This window comes from Crocodylus siamensis, chromosome 4, assembly GCF_052110815.1.
Source record: "Crocodylus siamensis isolate JL-2025a chromosome 4, ASM5211081v1, whole genome shotgun sequence".
In the NCBI taxonomy this organism is placed as follows: Eukaryota; Metazoa; Chordata; order Crocodylia; family Crocodylidae; genus Crocodylus; species Crocodylus siamensis.
Genome location: NC_143398.1, coordinates 69,701,571 through 69,716,014, shown reverse-complemented (window position 1 = coordinate 69,716,014; position 14,444 = coordinate 69,701,571). Strand labels below are relative to the sequence as shown.

The window sequence follows — 14,444 nt, the reverse complement described above, 5'->3', positions numbered from 1 at the left end:
TGGCAGTGGCTTTGTGTCTATGAGCAGTCTCCTATTCTCTCTGACTCTGCTGTCCAGCAAGGGGACAAAAGGCATGTGGTCTTCTGGTTCCATCAGGGAGAGCTGGGGGCACTTTGAGACAGTGGAGGCAGGCAGGAGAGCACCCACGGGCATTAGTTCCCCCCCCCCCAGCTTAGAAGTGAGGGAGGAGCCCCTGGGAGATCAGAGGTTATAGAGCTGCACTAAGTTTGCTCTGCTTTCTCCCACCTCCAAGCCATAGAGTTCACCACTGCATACATCGGAGGTGATTTTGAAGTACCCCAGCTGGAGGCTGCATTGCAGAGGCTATACTAAGTCCACATCTGAAACGCTGCATTTTTTAAAGTGGAACTGTAATCTGAACTACTTCAGATGTTATATCTGTTCCCACCCACCTGGGAGCGTCAGCTATGATATAAAAAATGCATTAGTCTATCATATAGTATACCACACTGAGCACCTTCAAAACAGAACAGAGATAGACAGCGGTGATGCTAGGAGCCATGCCAGCCTCTACACATATACACGGCTCATGTTTAAAAGAACTTGGATCTGAAAACACACACAAAGGAAGTAATGCTCAATTGTTTTGCTTCCTGCATCCTTAAACTGAATAATTAACCATAACTAAACTTTGAGATAGGATGGCACAACACAGAGTTGTGAGCGTCTTACAGAGCATCCAGGGATTGAGTGTGTAATGCTTGATTCTGTTCCCTTTAAACACAGTAGAAAAGCATCCAAAAATGCTTCAGTAAGACCAGAATAAGGTCATGCAACTGTTACAGCACAGTCATCTGCAAACTGAAGAATGCATTTTAGAAGTGTTTATACAATATCCTTCAAGGTTTTAACAAAGGAGGAACTCTAGAGTCAGAGAAAATGTGCATTGAAAAGATTATTGACTCACAGTTGCTAGTTTCTGAACATCTTCATCAGATGCTCCAAGTGAGGCTAGTCCTATCTCTTGTGAAAACTGGGCAAACTTGGGATCAGCAAGTAAAGGCACATGCCCCAGGAGTTCATGGCACGTATCTCTGACAGGAATAGAAATGAGAAGTGAAAGTTACATACCTAGAAGTAGCACTGCTATTACATCAATTAAAAACTCTGATAAAAGTCATTTTACACAATGCTACTGAATTAATATTCTTACTAATTAACAATATACATACATTCAAATGTATTAACCCATATAAATATATATATTTGACCAAGACTAAATGCATGCCCTTTAAACAGATTGTCTTAAATATCCCTATCTACCCCTTAATTTGATCACTGCTACCCAGTTGGCTCTGTAGGTGAGAGTCTTGGTGTCCTTTTGAAAGAGTACAAAGGAACATCCCAAGGAAAAGAAATCAAACTCTTTTGTACACACCTCACCAGGTGAATCAGGTTCTACAAAAATAAAACCCCTCAACTCCCTTGGATTCAGCACTACAGCCTTGCATGCTGTTGTTTAGGGTTGAAGTACACAGCAGTAAAGTTGCCCACTTTCCGTATGAATCATCTTGGTGGGCCCAAATGGTTACATGTACAAGAATAAAGAAGCTATGCTAAAATGCAGGATATCACTCATCAGGAGCCAAATTCAGTGTCTGCTTTATGCCACAAGAGCAGTGGTTCTCAACTTTTTTAGCTTTGAGGTACCCCTCCATAACTTTTCTGAATTTAGTATTACCCCGGTTGAGAATCTTAGCATTTGAGTCTAAATACAGAAAAGTTATGGAGGAGTGTTTTGAGGCTAAAACTTTTGAGACCCACTGAACTAACTACTGTCAGGTGAAGACAGGGGAGACAGGACCTCACCCCACATGATCTCTCCACACCAGTTACCCTCTCCCTGCCTCCAGCTAATAACCAAGAGGGAAAGGGCAGTCCCCACTGTCAAAGCAGCTCCTCTAGGGTCTCATATGCCAGGAATCAGAGCCATCTGCCCTCACCACCCCCTCTGCCAACCCTGGTGACCTCCACCTGTCCTTCTGCAGCAGAATGCAATGTGTTGCTCAGAGCACAGAGGCTGTATGGCAGAGGATGGCAGCAGTGGTGGCAGTCCCCAGCAAAGCAGCCACAGGCACTGCTGGAGTAGCTAGGATGGGTATGAGGTGCCAGACAGTGAGGGAGAACATATGTCCTTACATAGAGGCTGGACACCACAACACCCTTAAGAGGATCTTGTGGCACCCCAGGGTGCTATGGGACCAAAGTGATACAAAGCAGACAACCCTATGTTTACTGGTTCTTGAGGACTCCTCCGTCCTAGAGAATCGACAGCAAAGTCTAGAAAGTCCATATCAGTTCTTCCTACTCCACCTTCCAAAGAGAGGGAAGGTATTTTGTTCCAGCTGCTGAAATGGCTCCAGGCTGGTCTACTTTATGAAGTACAGCGATACAGTGCAGGATTAGGAGTCGACAGTTACTTTTGTACCCCAGTCTGATTATGCATCAGGCAGAGTTTAGCCAAGGGGAGATTCTGACCTGTTTCAAAAGGGCCTGGTATCTTACTGATCATGACTTCTTTTCAGTCCACAACTGGAAATGCATTATTAGTTATCACAAAGTGCAAATATAAGTTACAGAGAGTGCACATACAACATCTAAAAAAGCTCTTAAACAATTCTGAAAACGTTTAGTATATTTTCTTCCAAAAAATAATGGACTTGATAGTAAAATTCACCTTAAAATCTAATCTGACATTTCCTTTGCTTTTGTCTCCCTCAAAGACATTTCTTTTTTATTTGAGCTGTAAAGAAATGTTTTAAAGGAAGTGAGAAAACATCAAGTTTTTTTTTATTTCCATCAGAAATCATCCCATTTGTCTTTTATAAAATATTTTTGTTCCAAATGACAGAACCCAGATAAATCACAAAAAACCCTTCATATAATTTAAAGTCTCCTATTCTCACTACTCTTCACAAAGAAACATGTGTCAACCGCCCGTCAGTAAATCATACTTCGTTTTCATGAAAATTGTTGAAATTTTTGTCACTTTCCCCTCAAAAACTCATGAAACCCAGCTGCATTTTCCAGGGGTTAGAAACATATCCCTATTATTATCCCAGACATCCTCAGATACAACACCATAATCTTAGTTGGTGAAGTTACATTGACATTGGCTCGCTCACTGTTCTTTCATACTATGACAATCAATCATCGCCAACTGTTGTATCTAGTACTACAGATATATATGGCAAAATATTTATACAAAAGAATATATTGATTTTTCTCACATTTTATTTGCATATGTTTTGCAATAACATATGCTATAATACCATGGGTATTATGAATCTTTTTGTACCCTTAATATCAAACAATATCCATAGCCTGAGCCATCACTTATTGCTTCTTCTAAAACCTGTCCACAGACCAGCGAGATCTCCCTGCCAAGGCAATGATATCCTGATTCTTCTCCTGCAGGAAAGTTGTGTAAGGGGTGTTGATTTGAAATATTCCTTTCCTCTTAGCAATGCAGTGATTTCTATAGAACAAACTAGACACTGGGGAAATGAGTATGAACTCAGTGTTCCCAGCACCCTGATTGTGACGCAAGCTGATTTCCATGCTTTAGCATGTCTGGAGGTCATCTGTGTAGAGAACTTGGTCTATACTCAACAACCAGATAGTACCTGATAGCTACAGCTGGCCAAAACCAGTGAAACATTAGATCAGTATCCTAATTTAAAATGAGGTTGTCAAGGCCCTGATCAAACTGCCCATTCAGTAAGATGAGGAGTTTTAGTCCCACTAAGCTACATCCGTAAGTTCCCTTCTACAGAAATATCCTTTTTCTTTGGCTTCTCTGTCATGGTTTGTGGGCATGGATTAGGAACAGAACAATCCAGTGCACCCATACAGGCTGGGGACTGACTAAGCAGCTACTCTGCAGAAAAGGCCCTGAGGGTTATAGTGGACAATAAGCTGAATATGTACCAAGAGGTGCCCTTGTTGTAAAGAAGGCTAATAACATACTGAGCTGCATTACTAGAAATGGTGCCTGCCAGCAGATTGAGGGAAATGATTCTTCCCCTTTATTTGGCACTGGTGAGGCCACGTATGGAGTAGTGTGTCCCATTTTGGACACCCCCCGCCCCCCTCCCCCACACACACACACTACAGAAAGAATGTGGACATGTTGGAGAGAGTCCAGTAGAGAGCAACAAAAATAGTTCGGCGGCTGGAGAACATGATTTATGAGGAAAGGTTGAGGGAACTGGGCTGGTTTAGTCTGGAGAAAAGGAAATGGATTTAATAGCAATTTTCAGCTACCTGAATGAGGGCACCAAAGAGGATGGAGCTAGACTGTTCTCAGTGGTGGGAGATGATAGAACAAGCAGCAATGGTCTCAAGTTACAGCAAAGGAAGTTTGATATTAGATCAAACTTTCTCATGAGGAAGATAGTAAAGCACTGAAAAAGGTTACCCAAAGGAGCTGCGGAATCTCCATCCTTGGAGGTTTTTAAGACCCGGGTAAAAAAAATCTTGGCTGGGATGATATAGTTGAGGATGGTCTGCTTTGAGAGGGGGCAGAGTTGGATGACCTCCTGATGTCCCTTCTAACCCTAATTTTCTATGACTCTAGGATTCAATGACAGTTACGCTTTTATGGAAGTGATATCTTTGCAGCCCAGCTGGCCCAGGCCTCTCTCCTGGGAGGACCAAAGACCTTAAAACAACTCAGTAATCTAAGCAGACCTTGTCCCCTAGGACTGTGTGCCCTGTGTGCACTGAACAATACTGAAAGACAACTGTTGTTCACATCAGTGAGTACATTAAACACAAAGCTGAAGACTAAACAAGACAAAGAATACCTGCATACATATTCCTGCCTCAGTTATGAGTATGACCTCCAACCTCCTTTGTCAGTCAATATTCTGACCAGCCTTGCAAAAGTAAGCCATAGCTTCATTTCCACCCCTTCCTTCCCCCAAGTTCAAACCTAAGAGATAATTGCTTTGTTTGAATGAACAACCATCCAAATTGAACAATCCTTCTTTATTAACCCAGTATCAGGTGCAAGAAAGTCTCCTGTCATCTATTATAAATACTTAGGAGGCTGACTTGAAAAAAAGAGACTAGAAATGTGGTTTTCAAATACAAAGGAAGAGAAAAATTGTTCTCCCTTGGCACAAAAGGCAAAATGAGGAGCAATAGGTTTAATTTACAGCAAAGCATATATAGATCAAGTCTCAGGAAAACTTTCCTAATTGTTACAACTAGAGCATACTAACAAGCTGCTTAGGGAAGTTTTCAATAGGCATCTATCTTCCATGGTTAAGCAACAGCAGATTGTGCATCTGTGCAAAGTGGGGGCAAAACGGCCTTTGAGGTCCCTTCCAATCCCCTGATTCTATGAATTTTCTGGTTTATGAGACAGCTCGTACACAGCAGCACAGAATGTTTGAGGGCATTACTGCCTGAAATAGTAAGTCTGTCCAGCATACATAGCATTTGAGTACTTCAGACCAGCATAGCAAAAGCAACAAAGTTTGACCAATGCATTTTCCAGATAATAGCTGCAGTATGTACAAGCTAATGGGGTGGGGGGGATGGGTATGTAATATATGCCCTCACCTCATTTAGACCCCGAAGAAAACCTGATGGGGGTGATAAGCGACCAGAGGGGCTAATGCCCAACAAGAATCTCCAAAACACAATGTCCAAAAGACAGCACTGAGGAATCAAATTCTCTGAGGCAGACAATATCCCACCACAACCTTTCTCTAAGAAAAGGATTTATAGGCTAATCTCCTAGCCACCCCGCAGCAGCTGGGAAACCTGATTTTTAAAGATGCACAGATTCAAATCCATACACTTGATACAGCCATCTGCTGAAGCCTCATGTCCCAGAGTCTAGGCTGAGCTAAGTCCATCACAAGATGCCAAAGAACCATGCCTTCATGAAAGCATCAAGTCTCTATAATCTTCCTGAGGTGCCACCCCACTGCGGGTCCAAGGAACTTCCAAGTCATGCTGAAGATGTGATACACCGGCCTGTCACTGGTGTCCTGGGGCCAAGCTGACGTTTTGCTAAAGTACAATAGATGAATTGAGCTGCAGCAGGGCAGTGTAAGCATCTGTAATAACCCCCAGTGTGAACACAATGAGGCTTAATGAGATGCTAGGGCTATTCTGTCCTGGCCTGCCCCTGAAGTGCCAAGATTCAAAGGGTGTGCAGTGCCATACTGTACACAGAGCACCAATCCATGGTAATGACATGCCGAGTGTGTAATGCCTCAAGGTCTGAATGAACTGAAGGCCTCTCAGAGATACTAAGATGTCAAAAGCAGTGTTAAATCCACAATGTAATGAGACTCAGCAAACTACTGTCATCTAGAGCCCTTTAATGACTTCCTTGCTCCAAGATAGCCATGTGTGGAGGCTCCGTGTGTTGGGGGCCTATGGCACCAATTTTAAAGATTCAAACAACCCAACATTTTAAGACCCAAATGAGGGTTGGCTCATCTCAGTCATCTCTAAGATACTAAACATTCAACCTCATTAGTGCTATTGGGCCTGCCTAACTAGATTAAGGGCCTGCCTAATACACTACCTTAAGACACTAAAGTAACAAGAAATTACTAAGAGTAATGCTAATGTAGCAAGGCTGCTCCAGTAGAACAAGAAGGCTCTGAGGCACTGAAAAATTGATACATTAGAACCAAATAGTGCCTGCTTTGAGACTGCAATGCATCAAGGGCCACACCAAAACCAATGCTGAGAGCTTGAGGGCTTCACCAAACAGCCAAGGTGCACACCGATGACCAAAAGCCAATACTGATGACTGAAGTGCAGATGAGCCAACCTGACACCTTCCTTGGGTCACCAGATGCCATGAAAGGACATACACAGGGTAGTTTATCAAAGAGAAAATGTGATTTGAATACAAAAGACAAGGAAGGAAGGGAGAGAAAGAGCGGAGAGAGGAGGGGGTGATGCTGCAGGAGAAACTCACAAGTGGGTCACAAAAGCAAATCCAGGTAATGGGATAAGAAACCATTGTCCCTGTTTAAAGCACACTTAACACAATTCAGTCTGGGAATGAATTCTTATTCTTCAGTTTCCAATTAAAGTTGTTTTTTAAAGATTTGATGTCAAGAAAAAGCTACCCCGTGGTCATCAATGGGATGTATAATGAGGTTAAAGCATTCTACCACAGACATGCATCTTTCTGAAACTGATATCAGATCAGTTCATTCTTATATGTTGAACGTGCCCCGTCTGTCCAATGCAGACATCAGAGGGGCACTGTAAGCAAATGTTGCCATATATGATGTTGGTAGAGGACCAGGTGGATGAACCTTGGATGTTATAATCCATGTTATTTGATCCAGTGATGATGTGACCTGTATTGATGAAGGGGCACAGCTAGCACCTGGGTCTAATTTTAAGGCTTGGTTTCACAGTGGGAAAAGGAGTTAGGTAGCCTGTTGCTTGAGAGATACTGTTTGAGCCTGGGGAGCTGTCTGTAAATCAGGACTGTGGTGTTTAGGAAATGAATTTGCTGGGTGGAGTATTCCAAAGTTAGTTTGACTGAGGAGTGGAAGTTGTTAAAGCCCTGGTGAAATTTCTTTAGAGATTCCTTCCTAGGTGTCCCTATGATGAAGATGTCCTTGATGTAGCTTAGGTAGATCAGAGGATGAGCGAGCAGCTGCAGAGGAAATGGACTGCAAATCTGTCCATAGCAATGCTATTTGGGAGTCCCCACATCCAAAATACTTGTGTGTGAGGACACAGAAGGAAAATGTGATGAAAAAAGAAGTAGTGTCTTTATTGGGGATAATATTTGGATGGCTTGCAGTACACCCTCATGGGGGATGTGTGGTGTATGGAGATGGGAAATTCATGGTAGCTAATATGGTGTTTGCTGGAAGCTTGTCAATGAAGCCATTTCTTTAAGAAATCTGTTGTGTCTTTCAAACAGCCCCCAGCTTCAGAGGCATATGGGAACAGGACGGAGTCACTCTAGTCACACTTCCCCCATGGTGGTGTCAATGCCAGATGGGCATGCTGGGTTGCTTGGTCTTGGTTCCTGGGAGGTGGAAGCATTAATTTTCTCCTGTATTTCCAGAAGCAGTGTCATTAAGACATTGTTTAATTCCTCCTGGTATTGTTTCATGGGATTCTGACAGGAGTTGTTCCTTGTCTTCCTGCAAGTACGTTGTACTGTCCATGAGAACAGTAGCACTGTCATATGATAATATCGGAGTTGTTATTAAGGCTGAGAATGATTCTCCATTTCTCAGGACTGAGGTTGTGATGTAAGCCTTGTTAGTTTTCTTGAGTAATCACAGAGTGGGGACAAAGGCAAAAATAGTTTATATGCATGTCCAAAGTGGGGCTGCAGTCCTCAGGTGGAGTCCAAAAGGTATTCTTCTTGTGCTGTGTATGGGCCTGGTCTGTGGTAGGTTAATAATTAAAAGGCTCTTTTTCTTTCATATATTTCCTTTCTTTTACACAGTGGAAAAAAGCATCAAGGTCTCCATATACCTGTGCATGATTAAGTTGTATAGTATGACAAAAAGAAAGACCACACGATAGTACCAGGGCCCAAGGCAGAACTGCGATTTGCTCCCTGCCTGTCCCAGTGATGGGCATTGGTTCTGTGTGCAGCAGTTTCAGGGGGTGTGGGGCAGATGGCCCTGGGGCTGCATAGGTTCACTTGGCATCTCCCTGCTGCCCCCTCCCTTCCCTGTGTAAACAACTGTGGCAGGGTGCCAAAGCTGTGTCAGCACCCTTTTCACGCCTCCCACCCCCCAACCCTAAACAGCTCACCAAAACTCCTTAAGTGACTTTCCAGCCTAAATAATTGCCCGTCCCTGGTCTATAAGGTAGAAAACAAAGCTGTCTCCTTCCTGACATGGCTAACTACCTCTCTCTTTTGAATTCAGATCACTCTTTCTATTGATAGACTGCTCTGTGCTTGTCCTTTCACAACATCTGATGAAAGGACTTCAGGCTCATAGAAGCTTATGCATCTCTAATTTAGTTAGTCTATAAGGTGCATCACTACCCTGCCTTCTATTCGTGCTGCAGTCACACACCCTCATGGCAGAGGACAGGCAGCCTCAGAGACGGTTACCAGCCCTAGTAGAGTCAAGGCAGAGGCAGTTTACAGATCTTCCACCCCTCTCCAAGGGCAGACACAATCTAATTATATTAATATTACTAAATTAGCAGTGAGAGGTAGGGAAAAAGGTAGCTTTTATCTGTCTGTTTTTCATATTGTTCCATGATCTCCCACCTACAAATACCAACGTTTGTACATGCGGGAATAGGAAGATCACTTGAAAGAAAAATACCTCGCCATCAGAATCATGTCCCAGTGTTTGGAATTGTCATATTAGTCTCATAGCCCTCCCAGAAGTCTGGTCCTTTATAGATAGCTGAAATAGTATAACTCTCCCTAATGACCAGCTTGATTCTTTTGTTTTCTTGCATTCAGAAAATAATTAAGTGGCTTTAATTTATTCACAGGCACCACTCAGAGAAAATAAGATTTTAGTAATACAATTTTCACAGTAAAGGATTTTTCTAGGAGTAAATTAGTCAGGAGAGGAAATCTATGTAATTCTCTGAATGTAGTAGCAACAGAATGAAACAGAATGAGCATACTTTAAAATGCATATAGTGGTGATAGACATCAAGTCAAGTGAATTCCCTAATTTGTATCTAGCTCAATAGTATGGTTGTAAAGTCTGATCCAAAGCCCACTGAAGTCAATGGAAGCCTTTTCATCAGGTTTATAGCACTGAAATGCAACATTCACAGCACAAGGCAGCTGCAGCAAACCTTATTATGCTTTCATATATCATATAGGAGATACCAGATTACAGTAGCTACGAGAGCACTGCAATGAGGCAAATATTAAGGGGAAAGTCCTGCCCCCACTGAAGTCAAAAGGAGTTCCACCACTGATTTTAATGATGTTGCTGATAATATCCACTACATGCAAAATTTTATGAAAATCAAAATGTTTGCTACGTATTCTCTGTAATTAGCCCCCACATTGTTTCTTATGCATGATTTGAGAATAGCTAGGTCTGCACAAAAAGAATAAGGTTCTTTTTAAAAATTAACCCAGCAGGGTTTTTTTTCCACATGGCTATCTATATAATTCATATAACTCTAACTCTGGGAGCTGTAAAGACAATAACTAGGATTGCCAATTAAGTTCAGCCCAGTATAGAAACAAAAGTTGTAATTCTAATTTCCCTAGAGTTATCACAGTGACTCTCATGACACCATGAATGGGTAGTTTATCAGCAGAATTTCAGTTATTGCATACTATGACATAATTCTGGTGATCTAGTGCGCAGTTCTGAGTATCAACAGTATCAAACTAAAGACAAAGAGACTAGAAACATAGAAACCAAAGGGACAACTGATGATGCAAGGTACGTACATGCAGAAGGCAGAGGCATAGCTGTGCAATTTTGCACTCCTCTATAAGCTGGTGCCCTGCTCACTCCCTCTCCGCTCCCCCACCCCCCACCTCCTTAGCTATGTAGCTGACTGAGGGGCATGATAGATCAGGACCTTTGCACTTACTGGGATTGTACACAACATACATTTTTTTTGTTTTATATAACATAATGCTCCTATATTTTTTTACGATTATTAACTTCATAGCCATGATTACTTCTCTGCTGACTGTTAGTGGATGCTGGAACCCAGCAGCCTGGCTTCTCACAAGAGGAAATCAGTCTGGATTTTTTCTTATATCACTCATATTTATACCACATACACTTGTTTTGGAAGAGAAGTGGTCAAACCATAGTCAGGCAAAATCATTTTTCAAGAGCCTCAAACAAAGCATTTGCAGCAATGCTGGCTCAAGAACTGGCTCCAACTACTGAGCTGAAAGCAGAGAACAAGTGACTTTGATGTTTGCCACAGCTTTGTCAAAAAGAAAATATATTGCCAAACTAATACTGAACCATTTCTTCCAACAGTTCACACTGCTTGCATATGAAGAAAAAGTTCTTCTAGAAATCTGCCATAACTGTATATTTTAGATAAAGCACCTAACCAAGATGAAAATGATGTTGGTCAGTTATTAGATTAACATCCTAAAAGGTTTTCTTATGCCATCGGTGGTTCTGTCCTGCATGGTTTCAAAGATCACAGACAGATATATAAAACCATTTCTGCAAGTTTTGTTTAAAAAGTATACCAAAATAGCAAAAATAAGACCAAATCTAGCAGTTCATTCTAGTCATCTCTTGACTAGTCTGTTATTGAAGCTTTTGTGGTTTATGAAATCAGTAGCACCCTTGATAGACTATCCAGTGTGAAAAATGCCTGGCAGGCCCTGTTCTATTGCAAACTGCACAGAGCACAACACAGAATAGGTAGAACCAGCTGGAGTGTTGGTTCCCACCCCACTCCTTCCCCCAAAACTGTTGGCTTCTCATCAAGAAATCAAACCCAGAAACATTTCATCCCAAAATATTTCAGTTTGGAAATGCTGCCATGCTGCCTCATGTCCACCACATTTTCAGCTCGTCATGTTCCCACTCTCCTCCACAGTCCAAGCCTCTAGTCAGACTATGTATCCCATAATGCAATCTCCTCTCTCATTGAGGGGACAGTTCCTCCTGGGCTTCTCATGGCTGTATTGTATGGTAAAAAATAAATGTGGTTGTGGAGCCTAACTCAACAAAAGTCATAGAATCATAAAAGTAGGGTCGGAAGGGACCATATAGATCTTCAAGTCCAACCTCCTGCCAGAGCAGGAGAAAAAACTGGGCTCAAATGATGAAAATAATGGGGATATGACTCCTGAGAGGTGCCATAGTGACATACCCTATTAAAATATTTCATATATCAGTGTTTACCCCCTAAAAATTCCAAATACTGACCAAAGAAAATATTTTGCCCCCAAAGACACTTATTATGAAAAGAACTGTACAGTTGAAAACTGGATCTTCCATTGACAAAAAGTTTTTTCTTAGCAGTGTTACAAAATGACACATGTCAAACCTTTGGATTCTACACAAATCTATAATAAAGGCTTCTGAGTGAAATTCTAGCCCCACTTAAATCAATAACAGTTTTACCAATTAACAGTAGTGAAGTCAGGATTTCACCCTTTGTGCAAGGATACTCCAATGGATTACTGAATCTTAAAAGGACCCAAACATCATAATTGCCTTCATTTTTAAAGTTGCAATTGTTGTGAATATTGAAGAAGAACAAGTGGGGAACTTACGGTTCTGGTGTGTAGAGAGGATCTGAGCCATGTCGTATATACTGAGTACAGTGAAAAACTCTGTAAGCTAATCCTGCTAAAAAATCTCGGGGAGACAGGTATCCAGCAACTGGTCTCACTGTAAAGCCAGACCTTTCTGTAGTAGAGAAGATAATGAAAAGGCCACATTGTATTTCACTATGTCAGTCCTTTAGGGCATGTACGGCTTTATAGTTGTTGATTCTACCAAAAACAAGTACTAAAAAGATGGACTGAGGATCGCTGTATGCTATTTGTGTCCACTGGGCAAAGATAATTATTTTGCCCTGCTTAGATACTCTTAATAAAAGCAGCTTGAAATAATTTGCAGTTCAATTAAAAATCTACTAGAAAAGTAGTCAAGGTTACAGTGTGTGAAACCATCACGAAGTATCTGTTTTTATCTACAATACCAAACAAGGACAAGATAAAAGAGTCCAACACAGAAGCTGAGTTCTATGTAAGATGATGCACATCACCTTTACTGGACCTAAAATAAATGTGGGATTATTTTCACATATAAAAAAGTTATGAATTTTTTAACATACATGCGGTAGGATTAAAATACAGAGGTTTGTTTATGCATTTAACAAAGCATCCCCTTGTCAGATCAGTCCCAGTGGGGAATCATTTCAAACATGCAGTAACTTTGAAAAGGACAGTTCTTTACTACATTTTCTCTTTCCTTATTAGTTGCTGTTTCCAAGGTGTTTATAGAAAAATGTTCCACGTTTAGCTTCCATTCTTTGGTCTGAAGATATATTTATGAAGCCATCCAGACTTTTTTGTTGTTATCATCCTTTTTAAACTTCTAGTTAGAAAAGAACCCCAATACCTTCACATCATTCCTCAGAGACCAAGACTACAATATATGAGCAACTTAGAAAGGTATGACCAATTCAGAATGATAAGCTAATGATTGCTGAATGCAGGTGATCATAAACAAGAAGTGAGGATGAAGCAGAGCAAAAGGGAATAGGGTAAGTTAATCTTTCATAACAAACACATTTCTTGTAGTTAAAACTCTCCCTTATACACCGAGGACAACTTTCTTAATGTTTTCCCCTGTTGGGAATTGAAGCACCAAAACAAATTCCTTTTCCTAATGTTCTCGTGACATTCTAATTTGGGCTCCTAGGATTTGACAAGAGAGCACAAGAAGCTAATGTACCTGAAAATCTCAAGGGACTTTTGAGAAGAACGAACATTAAGAGAAAATGCAGTGACTGGCTGCTCGTAAGCCAACAGACAAGGGCATGCAAAGTATTTGTGATGGACTATTTCAAAATCAGATAATCATATAGGCACTGATCCTTTGCTGAACATCAGGGAGATCCCCTTTACACCTGTGGAGTCCTATTGTCCCATCCACCTGGAGCTCACTGGATGACTGGGGTCTTGGGAAGTGTACATAAGATGGGTCTGAAACTCCAAAACAGGAAGGTCAAGATTGTATGGAAATACTGCAAAAGATCATTTGAGAATATGCAAACAAACCTGGATATGTGCATTTCAACTATTGGTAAGCTTTTGCGTGGATAGAAGCAACATGATGAACGACAAGCTGGGGTCATGCTCCAAATAAAACCGAGGCAGGTGGTTGGTTTGCATATTTCTCTCTCTGGTTACTATTTCACTTTGACAAAGTGCGCTTACATCCCTCTTGTGTTTAGCCTTTGTAACTACATGTTGGATTCTTCATAAGGTCTTTAAGAAGGCCTCATGCTTAACAGAGGCAAGAACTGAACGTAAAGATCAGAGATTACTAAGCCTGAAGCTGTCTTTAAACAATATTGTCTCAACATTTTATTCTTCCCCCGCTCTTAGAGGAGTTACAGGAAAACCATGGAGTTCCCATACTGAGATCATTACAGTGGTGTGGCTGGCCGTGCTCTCCACTCGCTATCATACTACAAGACCTCGCTCCATTCCAGGATACGTTTCCTTCAGTGTGTGGAAGGCAGACTCATTCAGGGGTGGTACCAAATCATCCCTCTTAACTTTATACATGAGGATTCAAACAACTAATTAACTCCAGCAATTTTTCTCCCAGGGAAAACATTTCCAAGAGTGGTTAATTTGATTTGCCTGATCTAAATGCTATTGACATTCATGGGTATTGTTCCATTCAATATGCTTTCATTCAGGTGTTAAGAGGAAACAATGTTCTTGTAATACCATGGCTGTAAAAGAA

General features: G+C 41.4%; 1 protein-coding gene across 1 annotated transcript in view; it reads right to left on the bottom strand.

Annotated features, from left to right (window-relative positions):
- Nucleotides 1-14,444, bottom strand: part of TPH2 (tryptophan hydroxylase 2) — a 73,244-nt gene that overhangs the window by 39,583 nt on the left and 19,217 nt on the right. The window contains exons 7-8 of the mRNA XM_090041013.1: nucleotides 12,233-12,368; nucleotides 929-1,055 (exon numbers count right to left, since the gene is read on the bottom strand). Coding sequence (XP_089897139.1) covers nucleotides 929-1,055; nucleotides 12,233-12,368 — 263 coding nt within the window. The remainder of the gene's footprint in view (nucleotides 1-928; nucleotides 1,056-12,232; nucleotides 12,369-14,444) is intronic.